The sequence below is a fragment of the Cucumis melo genome, chromosome 4 (assembly GCF_025177605.1).
Source record: "Cucumis melo cultivar AY chromosome 4, USDA_Cmelo_AY_1.0, whole genome shotgun sequence".
NCBI classification, from domain to species: domain Eukaryota; kingdom Viridiplantae; phylum Streptophyta; class Magnoliopsida; order Cucurbitales; family Cucurbitaceae; genus Cucumis; species Cucumis melo.
This window is the reverse complement of record NC_066860.1, coordinates 31134005-31147977: the sequence shown is the minus strand read 5'-3', so window position 1 is coordinate 31147977 and position 13973 is coordinate 31134005. Positions and strand designations below refer to the sequence as shown.

General features: G+C 30.3%; 1 protein-coding gene across 1 annotated transcript; it reads left to right on the top strand.

The window, feature by feature from the left end:
- Positions 1 to 1620: 1620 nt before the first annotated feature.
- LOC103486784 (FT-interacting protein 3) lies at positions 1621 to 5960 on the top strand. The gene is made up of 3 exons (XM_008444857.3): positions 1621 to 2082; positions 2690 to 2755; positions 3032 to 5960. Exon 3 carries the CDS (start codon positions 3144 to 3146, stop codon positions 5466 to 5468), a length of 2325 nt encoding a protein of 774 aa, XP_008443079.1. The 5' UTR covers positions 1621 to 2082; positions 2690 to 2755; positions 3032 to 3143; the 3' UTR covers positions 5469 to 5960.
- Positions 5961 to 13973: the final 8013 nt, after the last annotated feature.

Sequence of the window (13973 nt, the reverse complement as noted above, 5' to 3'; positions counted from 1 at the left end):
AAAGCACTTATTTCTCACCAAGCCTTTATTCTTTACATTTTGTTGTGTTTCAAAAAAGAAACCATTTCTCTTTCAATGGAATATGTGTTATTATTTATGGAATTCTGCTTGGCTCTTGCTTTGGATACCACACCCCCACCACTTTTTCTTCTTCCATCCTTTGCATGTATTTGCATTATTCTATCCTTATATGTATAAAGTCAATGAGTTTATGCAAACTCAACTTATCCATCCATCTAAAACCAATCAAATCTAATTTTTAAATTCAAATCTAGAAAACAATTAGTTATAATTTGGTAAAATTTTATTACCTTAAATTTTGCTATATTTACATTAAAAATGCTACCCATTGCAATAAATCAACAATATATTGGTTTGTTACTCTTTTAGTATACCTAATCCTAACTTTAGTTGATGTAGGAGTTGTATAATTGATTTGTTATATATATAATCCAAATATCATATCCTATAACTAATCTTCCATTTTGTTATGTCATTGTCTTTTAAAAATTAAGAATAGTTGATAGTTATTAATAAATAAATTAACCATGAAGCCTTCCTGTATGATATATATATACATATATATTAAACTTGAATTTTTTACATGATTCAAAAGGTAAATTGTTTTTGTCTTCCAAGTTTTGATACTGATGCTTTTGAGCACTACTTTTCTTGAATTCTTTCTTTTGAAACCTTTTTTCATTCTATCCTTTGGCTCTTACTCTACATAAAATATATACAATATCTCATGTTCTTCAGGGGGAAAAAAAAGGCAAAAATGCATTGAAAATATTGGAAGTTTCCTCTAACATCATTCATCTTCATGACTGAATTTACCTATTGTAGCAATTTAAATAATTTATAGAATTTTCTAAATTGTTTTATTTAACGCTTATAACGAAAGATTCAAACTTCTTGATTAAAAGGTATACATAAATCTTAATTCGGTGTGTTATGCTAATAATGTAGGGAGTGATCTCTCATTTCTCATCCTTCTATTATTCTTATACATTTTTATTGTATTTTTCAATAGCATGAATAGTGTGAGATATGACGTAGAATCTAATTTTTTTAATTTAGATATTGATTTTCCATCTCTTTATTATTAAACTTAGTCTATGAATTTTATGACTTGTCCCCGTCACAATATGATCGAAAGTTTAATTGAGCTTACATAACGCATATCACTAACTTTTTGCTTCATTTACTTTCTACCTAATATGTAATTTCTCAATCCATTTTTTTTTCTAGACATCTCTGTTTAAATGAAGGTTAATACAAAACCCCTCTTACCAAAATAATATACTAACCTAGACCTACATATTCTCTCTTATTTGTTACCCTTAAAAAAAGATGAACATAAATGAATTAAAGTAGACTAAAGTAGAAAATATTGAAATTCAATGTTACCAATATGCTCTACATTAAAAGGTTGAATTTCAAATTCTAATTTTAAGTGTTATTTTTCATTAGAGTTTGAGTTTCGCCATTTTTTTCGAGAAGAGATGATCCTTCTAGTCCCCTACTATAAGGCTCCATTAACATTGTTTATCATATTTTACAGTTCCCCAAATCACACGGAGAGAGAGAGACGGAGGAGGAGGAAGTAGAAGAAGAAGATAGAAGAAGGGTTGTTGATTCTCCATTATATTATATGTGTATGTTTGTGTGTGTGTTTATAAATAATTATTAAGCTCCAAGCAACAGAGAAATTCATGGCACCTGTGAGCTCCCATGGTGGTCCTTCACACGCTTCATTTGGGTCCCTCCACCTTCCATACTAAATACTCTACTCCACACCACAATCCCTTCTAACCATTTCTGTATATTTCTCGCAGATTCATCAGATCCCAACCCATAAAGCAATTCTGCAAAAAGCAAAAGCACTTCTGCTCTGCTAACCCCTCTTTCCTTTCCTTTTTCTCCTCGTTTTCCCTCTTTATCCTCCTCACTCCCCCTTCTCTTCCTTATCTCTTTGGAACTTCACCATTTTTCTTTTCCTCAACTGGGTTTCTCTTGCCGATCATTCTTTTTCTCATCATACTTGCTGTCCTCTCATCAATCGCCTTCAACCCATTTTAGGTACTCTCTCAATCTCGAATGGGTTTGCACTATCATTTTGGTTTTCATCTGAAATGCTTGCTTTGATTAGTTTTTTTTCCCCATTTTGTGTATGAAGTGTTTTTGCTTTTGGGTTTTGTGTTGGGGATATGATTTTTGTTGGTGGTGGTGGTTTTGAACTTCAATGCCCTGTTTTTCTCCGACTCTGTTTGTTTCTTGGGAAATTTTTTGAAGATGAAATTGTATTTTGGGTTTTTGTGGGTTTTGAAACTAAACCCTGACTGGTGTATAGAAAGTTCTCGAAACCCAAATGGTTGTTTTGGGGTATGGCGTAATTAGCATTACATTCGAAGGTCTGTTTTGTTTCCAGAAAATGACGAACTCACCGCTACTTTCGTGGCTGTGTTTTTGTTTTTGTCCTTTATTGTGGATGATAACGTAATAATCTTCATTTTTAACCAGCATTTCTCTTTTGAATTTTTTTTTTTTTTAATTTTTGTGCAGTTTTTAGAAGAAAGCCCTTCTTCTTCCTTGTTTCTGATTGTTTTTCTTTTTTCTTCTTATGGAAGTACGAACTCTTCTCTGCGCATTAGTTAAACTTGTGATCTCTCTGTCTTGGAATTTTCAGGGTTCTGGCACTTAGATCTGAAACCGTCCGACAAGAACTGTTTGGATTTCTAGTACTACTTTTGAGGTAATATTATTTTGTAAGGTTCTAAGATCTATGTCTTTTCTTATTTCATTTGAGTTGGTGGTAGTCAAGATAGCTTAGGATATGTTAGCTACTTTTGTTTTGTTTAATTTTGTGAGTTCGAAGCAGCATGTCTGTGTGTGGAACTGCTAATATTTTGAGTCTTTTAAGAAACTTTGATTTAAAATTTCCATAGTTTGAGGCAACCTTAGTCTAGTCACTTATTGTAACGGCTAGCTGATTCTGTTTTAATTTATTATGTTCTTCCCTATTTTATAGGCTTCTGAGAACTGTTTGACATAATTTGGATTCAATCTTCAGCTTCGGTGAAGAAATCTGACCCTACTTTGTCTACTAATTATTTTGGATCCGTTTCCTTATCAACAAGAAGATGCAGAGGCCACCGCCAGAAGATTTTCTATTGAAGGAGACCAATCCCCATCTTGGTGGGGGGAAGGTCACTGGAGATAAGCTCACGAGCACGTATGATCTCGTTGAGCAAATGCAGTATCTCTACGTCCGTGTTGTCAAAGCGAAAGACTTGCCTGGAAAGGATGTTACTGGTAGCTGTGACCCTTATGTAGAGGTGAAGCTTGGGAACTACAAGGGTACAACTCGACATTTTGAGAAGAAATCGAATCCTGAGTGGAACCAGGTTTTTGCCTTCTCGAAAGACCGGATTCAGTCTTCAGTGCTTGAGGTTACTGTAAAGGATAAAGATTTTGTGAAGGATGATTTCATGGGTCGTGTTTTATTCGACATGAATGAGATTCCAAAGCGCGTTCCACCCGACAGTCCATTGGCTCCTCAGTGGTATAGACTTGAAGATAAGAAAGGCGATAAACTGAAAGGAGAGCTAATGTTGGCTGTTTGGATGGGAACTCAAGCTGATGAAGCATTTCCTGAAGCATGGCATTCAGATGCTGCAACTGTCAGTGGAACTGATGGTCTAGCGAATATTCGATCGAAGGTGTATCTTTCACCTAAGCTCTGGTATTTAAGGGTTAATGTTATCGAAGCTCAGGACTTACAGCCTACTGATAAGGGTCGATACCCTGAAGTTTTTGTGAAGGCTGTCCTGGGAAATCAAGCTTTGAGAACAAGGATTTCCCAGAACAGGACAATCAATCCATTGTGGAATGAGGATTTGATGTTTGTAGCTGCAGAACCATTTGAGGAACCCTTGATTTTGAGTGTCGAGGACCGAGTTGCTCCGAATAAGGATGAAACCCTTGGTAGATGTGCGATTCCTTTGCAATATGTGGACCGGAGATTGGACCATAAACCTGTGAACAGCAAATGGTACAATCTGGAGAAGCATATTATCCTTGAAGGAGAAAAGAAGAAAGAAATCAAGTTCGCTAGCAGAATTCATATGAGGATCTGTTTGGAAGGTGGTTATCATGTTTTGGATGAATCAACACACTATAGCAGTGATCTTCGTCCTACTGCCAAAGTATTGTGGAAGCAGAGCATTGGAGTGTTGGAATTAGGTATCCTCAATGCTCAGGGATTGATGCCTATGAAGACTAAAGATGGTCGTGGGACAACAGATGCATATTGTGTGGCGAAATATGGGCAGAAGTGGGTTCGAACTAGGACGATCATTGATAGCTTCACACCCAAGTGGAATGAGCAGTATACTTGGGAAGTTTTCGATCCATGCACAGTGGTTACGATTGGTGTCTTTGATAATTGTCATTTGCTTGGGGGAGATAAAGGTGGAGGGACAAAGGATTCACGGATTGGAAAGGTGAGGATACGTCTTTCAACTCTCGAAACAGACCGAGTTTACACACACTCGTATCCTCTTCTGGTTTTGCATCCAAATGGAGTGAAGAAGATGGGTGAGATACACTTGGCTGTGAGGTTCACTTGCTCTTCCTTGCTGAACATGATGCACATGTACACACATCCCCTGCTTCCCAAAATGCATTATATTCATCCTTTGACGGTCAGCCAGCTTGATAGCTTAAGGCATCAGGCAACGCAGATCGTATCAATGAGGCTGACCCGGGCTGAGCCACCACTGAGGAAGGAAGTAGTTGAATATATGCTGGATGTCGGTTCCCACATGTGGAGCATGCGAAGAAGCAAAGCAAATTTCTTCAGGATTATGGGAGTTTTAAGTGGATTAATAGCAGTAGGAAAATGGTTTGATCAAATTTGCAACTGGAAAAACCCCATTACCACTGTACTGATACACATCTTGTTTATAATCCTCGTCATGTACCCAGAGCTAATCCTGCCCACCATTTTCCTCTACCTCTTCTTGATTGGTGTTTGGTATTACCGTTGGAGGCCAAGGCATCCGCCACACATGGACACTCGTTTGTCACATGCAGACTCTGCACACCCCGATGAACTTGACGAAGAATTCGACACATTCCCAACATCAAGGCCTGGTGACATCGTGAGGATGAGGTACGACCGACTTAGAAGCATTGCTGGGAGGATTCAGACTGTTGTGGGGGATTTAGCGACTCAAGGAGAGAGGTTGCAGTCTTTGCTTAGCTGGAGAGACCCAAGAGCCACTGCCCTGTTTGTTTTGTTCTGTCTTGTTGCTGCTATTGTCTTATACGTCACACCATTCCAAGTTGTGGCCCTGCTTACTGGATTTTATGTTTTGAGACACCCCAGATTCCGCCACAAGCTTCCTTCTGTGCCACTGAATTTCTTCAGGAGGCTGCCTGCAAGGACTGATTGTATGTTGTGATGAGAGCCTGACCAATGTCTGCATCTCCCCTCCAATTCTCTTGGACTGACCGACAATGATGATGACATTGCCATGGTATTGCAGTTATTTTTTCTGCATTTGTCTTTTCAGTTAGATAATGAAGACAGGGAGGAAAGAAAGCAATAGCATAGCAGTCTTGTTTGCTTCTTGCATCTTGAGTGGCCAATTTTTTGTTCTTTTATGTGATGTGTATGACCTTTCTTTTTTTACCCTTTTTTTTCTTAACAAAGCCAATGTATTGGCATGTGGGGTTTTATTTTTTTTATTCCTTCCTCTATGGATCATGTTATAAAAAATAGATATCTTCCCTTCCCTGAAACAGAACAGACCCTTGTGTCAAAAACTCTTCCCATGTCCATATATTGATGATGTTTAACTCCTTCCTTCGTTCTACATGAACTTGCGATGTGATGTGATCTCTTAGTTTCTTCGAAAAACCCATTGTTTGTTGATACAAACACTTTGTGGCTACCTCAAGCTGACCATTGTAATTACTTTGTTGAGAATGGGATTAAGAATTAGTGTGTGTGTGTGTGTGTTTGATTTAGTATATGATGTTGTTGGTTGGTGGCTGTGGAATTTAGTAAGAGGTGAATATGTTTTTATTGTATAGAATAATATAGAAAGGACAAGTTCATGGGAGACACGAGGGTATGTGGACTGGTCTTTGTGGTAAAACCAAAAAATGTTTGTCGGTTCACTTTCTTTGTACCTTATCTGTTTGGTTTTGGGTCCAAAACCTCCTGTTTTCTGGATTCTGTCAATTCGCATTACTTTTGAAATACTATTCAATTCATTTTCTATTGTCACTCACTATGCACCTTCAATTTTATATTTCTACATATACACACACATGTTTGGATTTTATATAAGGTTTGAATAATTTTTTTTAATTTTGTTCAATTTTGATCTTATTCTTATCTGTCAAATTTTAGAATATAAAATTGCTTTCTAATAGGGTTTAGGATAAATATACACGTAAGAAATTCACCAACTAAAGCACCAAAATAACTTATTAATTAACTAAATGTTGCTTCTTATAACTCATAACTAAAGCACAGATGTACTTGAAAAGTAACAATAGGAGACTGTACAAGAAGTAATTGTCAAAAGTTTGGTTAGAAGTTAAAATGTCTAATTCTCAGCTTTAATTGATGAATGAAGAGTGGCAGCTAATTTCATGACCTTTTGAAGAAATGAAGAAAATTCCTTAGTATATTTGAGTTAATATTTTGTAGAGTGTTAGATTTAGATAAATTAATTTTTGATTAGTCAATTATCTTTTTGTAGTGTTATAAATAGACCCTTTAATAAAAATAAAACTTTGTTTTTTCCTTTAGAGAACTCTTCGAATTTTGTTTTGCTTAGCTATGGATTTAGTGTATTTAGTGTAATACCCTTCGTTCCGCTGCATCAATTTTTACAATGTTATTGATAGTTTAAAAGCTTCCATTTGGATTTTTTAGTTTAGAAAAAACTTTATTTTACCACGTCGTAAATCAACAATCATCATGTCTTCCTTGGTAGCAACGTACCCCATTGTTTGGCTAGAGAGGTGCGTGTGAAGTCTTTTTTAGGTGATATGCTACTTCTTAATATTTGCAAGACGTTGTGACTTATGTTTCCTTGTCGTTTGTTTTTTCTCGATAAGTTCCTATCTTATTCACGACGGTCGTAGTTGTTTAACTTCTTGCAAATGGTTAAATGTCGCAACAATTTTTTTTTTTAATCTATGATGACTAATTTGGAAAAAGAAAAAGTTGTAAGAAAATTCAAACCTTTCTAGTCAAGGCAAAAGCTTTAAAACACTCAATATTCATTAATGTTGTGTTTGGATCTTTCAAGCCCCTCCATGGTATACCTTTTTTGTAGTGAAGTAAAAATCAGACTTTATATCATTTCATGGCTTTCAAACTTATGATATATTTAATAGCTTGCCTCCAAAAAGGTATATCATAGACATGAAAAGTGCATTTTAAAGATATTAAGTTCTAATCAGTATAGTAAATAAAATAGATTTTCCTTACTTAAGAAAAAAGTTTTTTTAAAAGGATAATCACAAATGTAGTAATTATATTTAAAATAATTAAGTATATAGCAACATTTAAAAAAAATTGCAAATATAGCAAAATTTGTCAAAATCTATCAATAATAGAAATCTATCACTGATAGACCATGTAGCAAATGTTGGTCTATCACTGATAAATCATAAGAGTCTATCAACGATAGAAGTCTATTACTGATAAATTTTGCTATATTTACAATTTTTTAAAATATTACTTATTTTTTAAAATATTACTACATACTTAATAATTATTCTAAAAATTGCTATCTATTATAATTACCCTTATCGTTACTTTTTTAAAATCACATTTTTATTTCTTGTTGTTTGCAATTGTTATAATGGGCTTGATCATAGAGGCCCAATATAGAAGTTAGGCAAAGCCCAATAATTCAATCTCCTTTCTACCAATTGGAGAACCAACAACGCTATGCCATCTCTCTACGCATCTCCGGGCTCGGGTTTCAAGTAAGCTTAGTTCAATAATAATTTGAATGATTTTTTCTCTAATTGTCATAGGTTTGATTCTCAATTTCTACAGGTTATACTAAAAGATGATGAAAAATTGGTTTAAACTTTTTCTTTTTAAAATAATGACTTCAAAGTTGATTAATCGAGAAGTAATTAACTGAAAATAAATTTTAGAATTAGAACATTTGCGTGATTTTGAAATTGTTAAACATTATGTTTGTCATATTTTTAAGTCACTCCAAAACACATTCATCTTTTGTATATATATAGATATCAATTGATTTTAAATCATTTGATTTTGAAAGTGTTAAAAATATCTGATTACTAAATCAAATATTTATAAAACTATATTCTAATAAAAAGGAATTATAAGTATATGTTTTAATAATATTTAAATTACGTGATCTAAAATTCCCATTATAAATATATAAATATATAGTGTATATGAAATTACTATATTTGATATGTTAATATGAAGTGAAAGAATATATGAATAAAATAATATATTATATTTATTTTTCTAAAATCATATATATATATATATATATATATATGTTGTCATACAATGAACTTTGTCGTCCCAATCTTCAATTTTTTCTTTCAATCATTAGCCGTACCATTGAAATTAATTAATTACATGAAGCTTCGAATATTCTTAGCCCACTAAATTAAATTAATAATCCATTCATTAATTATTATTTTTTTTATAAAAAAAAAACCCTACCTTTGCTTCATAAATTATTTAGGGCTAGTTATACAAAATACTCATGAAATTTGTTTAAAATAGCTCCATTCTTTGCAATATTGCAATATTATCCCTCCTTTTTATGAAGGTTTCCAATTCATTCTTGAAAGAAAAAAAAATCCTTTGAAATCTCATATTAAAGTTTCAGTGATGTAGTGATGATCCAACTTTTTTTTATTTTTTTTTTTATTTTAGGTCACTTGTTTTTTAGATGTACTATAAATTTTATATTGCATTGGAATGTTTTGAATCTATTATTCAATATTTCAATAAACCAAGTACGAGAGTCTCATTGGCCAAGTTACATCATTGAGAATTTTGACCTTTAAATTCGAAAAGAGTGCACTATGTAAACTTTCTAGCTAACTCCACTAGTACCTCTAAATTTATAAAATCTAATATTTTCTTTTTAATAATAAACTACTCATTCTTGCTGCTCTCGGAAAAGATAAACTATAAAATTTCAAACGAGTGAAGAATATGTGCTAGTTCTCCATGTGACAAATATATTATATAGTTCTCAAGGAGTCTACAACAAACATGTCTCAAATATTACTAACATACTTTTGCAACAAAACTTTGAGTTTTTTTTTTCTCTCTCAAATAATACCTATAAATTTCGAAAATAAAAACATTAACAATTGATGTAGCCAACTAGAAATTTTAAAATAGATAAAATCGATTTCAAAGATCCAACTATATTCTAAAAATTGAAAGCTTATCAACTAATTTGTATTATTAATTATGTATGTATGTATGTATTATTATTAATATGGTGAAAATGATATTATTATAAAATATTGAAAGAAGACCATGCTTAATTTAATGATTGTTAAATAATAGTCTTCACTAAGCGTGCTTTGTGTCACTCTTCATCTCATTGTCAACTTTGGAGTTGAAATTAAGAATATAAACAAAATTAAGAGTTTAAATAATAATATTAATAATTAATTGATGATTGCTTTTTTCCATAAAAAAGTATTTATTTAAATTTTAGAAAGGAATATCTAATTGGGTCAATTGCGTACGTGTTATTTCATACCATTTTCAAAGTTTAATTTGTTCAACTCATATGTGTTAACTGAAATTCATTCATTACTATTTAATTATAAATGATTATTTTATGCTTAATGTTTTTTAAATAAATAAAAAAAAATGTTTTCTAGAAAAAGCACAATGATAAAAATGTGTACTCTCAACTCCACTAAAAAGATTTGGAAACTTAAATTTTTCATCTACGTTGAACGAAGAAAAGAATATATCAAACATGAATTGAAAAAAAAAAGAAGAAGAAATGGTCATAAATAGCAAAAGAAAAAATTTAAAATGAACCATAGAAAGTTTCAATAGAATTTACTATATTTTGTAAATATGTTTTAAATTTCTTTGCTATATTTCGACAATGTCTTAAAGAAATTAAAAGAGAAAGTTAATAAATTGATTTTATTTAAAATTTGGTAGGTCAATTTTAAATTTTCAAGCAATAGTTAACTTAGATCGTATTTCGCTTTTCAAATAATTAAATTCAACTATGGATTATAATAGACATTGTATTTTCTTATGCTGACCTCTAATTTAAATTATCTAATACAAAAAGATAGACGGTCAATTAAACTATAAAATCGATTCTTTCACGTATTTTTATTTGTATTATTTTTACTTATACTATCCTAATAAAATATACAGAAATTAGCTAAAGTTATTATTGTCCTAATCTCCTTATATATTAAAAATACTAATGTGTAGGGAAAAAAAATCAAAACAAAACCCTAAAGTTTTCCTTGTGGGATAAACAGGAGAGAGGTGTTTGAGTTTTTGGTTCTCATTTAGTTTAATTTTTTTAAAAAAAAGAATAATTATTTGATAAGTTTTCAAAGGCTATATGATAGTGACAGTCCATTATATATATATATATAAACAAAGTCAACTATGAAAAAATTGAATTTCTTGGGTTTGAACTATAATGTATATTAGATTAGATTAGATTAATTAAATTGGCATTTGGTTTTAATAATAATAATAATAATTAAGCCTATAGAGGTGCAACTCACGCAACCCTTTGTCAATATTGATCGATTATTGTTCTTCTCTTTTTCTCTATTTTTAACTACCAAATATTTGAACTAATTATGCGAAAAGAAAAATTATTACATGTGATAAATCTATTCAAAATATTTATAAAATATAAAAATAAATTTAGATTTTATTAACAATAAATACTAATAAAAAATTATTATATATATAAAGAGAATCACTCTCGGGAAAAATTGTTAAATAGAAAACAATAGTAATTAATTAAAAGCTCAAAAGTCTAGTCTTTGTCTCATTTCATTTTGGATTCTTATTAATACTTTTGTTGTTACATTGAGTTCATAATAATTTGTAATTAGTACGAAGTTAAGAGCAATATGAAATAAACTTTTAAACAAGTAGATAACAACGAAATATTGTTTGATAATATTTTTGTTTCTATTTATAATTCATGAATCAAATACTCATTTCTTTTTTTTCTTAATTCATTAAAAGAAATTAGAAGTTTTTTACAGAAATAAATAGATAAGCTCACGATAGATTCTCAAGTTTTAATAATGTAGGACATTGAAAATTAAAAGAATAATAAAAAGAAATAAAATAAAAGAATAAAAGAATATTGAATGAATGTGTAGCAACCTTTCATGGCCATGAGATAACAAAGGCATAATTTTTTATATTGTTTTATTGATTATATTTTTAATTAAGTAAGTAAGAGAGAATAACAAATTTGGTCTCTAAATCCATATTTGACTCACTCTCTTAGATCTTATATGCATTAAACTATATTATGTATGTTATATTTTGTCAAATAAATATAGTTGACAAACTTCCATTATTAGAAGCCCAAATTCAGATGGTTGCCATTTTTTGGTCTCATATACATTGTGGGAATCTTGTAAATTAATTATGTTGTTTCTGTCAAAGAAAATACAAAACAAATATTAATTCTATATTTAATGTCTTCTACAACAACAACAACTACTACTAATAATAATAATAATAATAATAATAATGATGATGATAATGATAATAAGCTACCAAAATATACACTACATGGCATGTCAAAATGTCATATTAACTATTTAAACTAAATAAATTTAGGTTTAAATAATGTTGATGGTTTATTCTTAAATTATTAGTTTGTTTCATATATATCCTTTTGGATGGTTTTTGAAAAAGTATGGAGGCAAAGGTTGACATTTTAGGAGTTGAGAGAATAAAATAAAACACGTTTAAAAGTTAAAAGTAAAAAATATATATTTTAGGATTGTTTGGAGACCGTATTAAAATAGATTGATATATAATTTTGTAAGAAAAATTATCAAAAATAGAATATTTGACAAAATATTTATCCTTTATAAAAAAAGTGGGAAACTTTCCTAAATTTAACAAATTATTGCACATAAAGCACATCAATTTAGCAATTAGTCATTTTTAAATATTCTAGATTTGTCCTTTTATTCTTTTCTCCTCCTTTTATCGTTATTCTTTGTTTTTCTCTTTTTGTAGGCATGTCTTTCTTCATGTTTCTTTTTTTTTTTTATTCACTGCATCCATTGTATGTTCTCTGTTTTTTTCTTTTTTTTCTTTATGGTGTATAAAGAATATTGAAAAAACTCATCTTTCTCCTTTTCTTTTTTAGAAAGAATCTTAAAAAAATTGGTTAAGCAAATTAGATTAAAGATAGTTTAAACCAAATTTTGAAAAAAAGAAATTCGCTAAATCTAAATGATTGTATAGGTAAATCTAAACGATGATGTAGCCAAATCTAAATGATCCTATAGTCAAATTTAAATGATTCTATACCAAAATTTTGAGAATTTTTTTAAATTTGAAATCCCAAATCTAAGTATACAAAATCGTGTTACCAAATATAATTCGCGCATGGTTGATGGGGCATTTTTGATATTTTACAATGTAAATACTTTACTGCTTTTTTATATTTTTGAAAAAATCTCTACAAAATCATTATAATAAACTTTTATGGGTGTAAATAGTTTGTCAATTTTTTCTATTTTGGAAAAACTTTTAATTTTATGTATTTTTCTAAATAAAATCATTGGTTGTTTTAAAGTATATATCTTTAGTTAAAATAATTTTTTTTTTCTGTATAACAAATATTTGATGGGCTAAAGTAACCTCACTTTTAACATTAAAATATCATTTGAATTGATACACTTTGAAAGTTTGGATCAATTTTCAATTTATATTCTTACTCAAATGTCTAATTTCATTCGATGTACTTTTATTAAAACTAAACTTAATTTTTCTTTTCTTTATTTAAGTTTCTTAAATAATAGAAACAATAATTTTCATCGAAGAAAATACGAAATTCGATTATCTTTCCATAAATTATAAGAAAATTGATTTCTAACTATTAGAAAATGTAAAATAATAAATCAATATTAGGATGAACATTGGTATGTCAAAATCTATTTTCCAAAATATCACTTGATAGACAATAGTAAACTACTTTATCAATTAGGATAAGCATTAGTAGATCAAAGTCAATTTTTTAACTAAATCATCGAACTATAATTAGTTTAGTAAATGTTCAGATAAACTTCAACTATAAAGAAGTGTAAACCAATTGTTGTTTGGAGCTCGCTTTTCTATTATCACGGATAGATGTGGATAGACTTTAGTAATTTAAAACAATTTATTTTTATTTTTTTAAAAAAAAGTATTTGAACACACACACATGTGTATATATATATAAAAGTGCAGTTAGAAAGGTCCTTGTGTTCCGGAGCAGTTAGAGGACCAACAATTAGAAATATTAGCGGCAAAAAGTGGAAGCCGTCTACGTGGGCTCCTACCAAATGACTTTCGTATTATGGAACTCTCAGCCCTCCGATCACAACACCCGGACCCACTCTATACTTCATTTTCTAATATCAACGGTCCTAACACAGCCCACGTCAATAGGTCAACTGCTTCTATGATATTTAATTAATTAAATTAGAAAAAGAAAAAAAAAAAGAATAATACCAAAAGATAAAAGAGTGAAAATTTTGAAATTCCTATATTAACCCTCTAACGTCCTTTGTAGATACGTTTTATGTCTCTTTCTTTCTCTCCTCTATTTGCATTACAAATTTCATTTAACGGATATATATGAGTATTAAATACCGCACGAGAGGCTTAACGTCTAAACGTAGATGCATATATT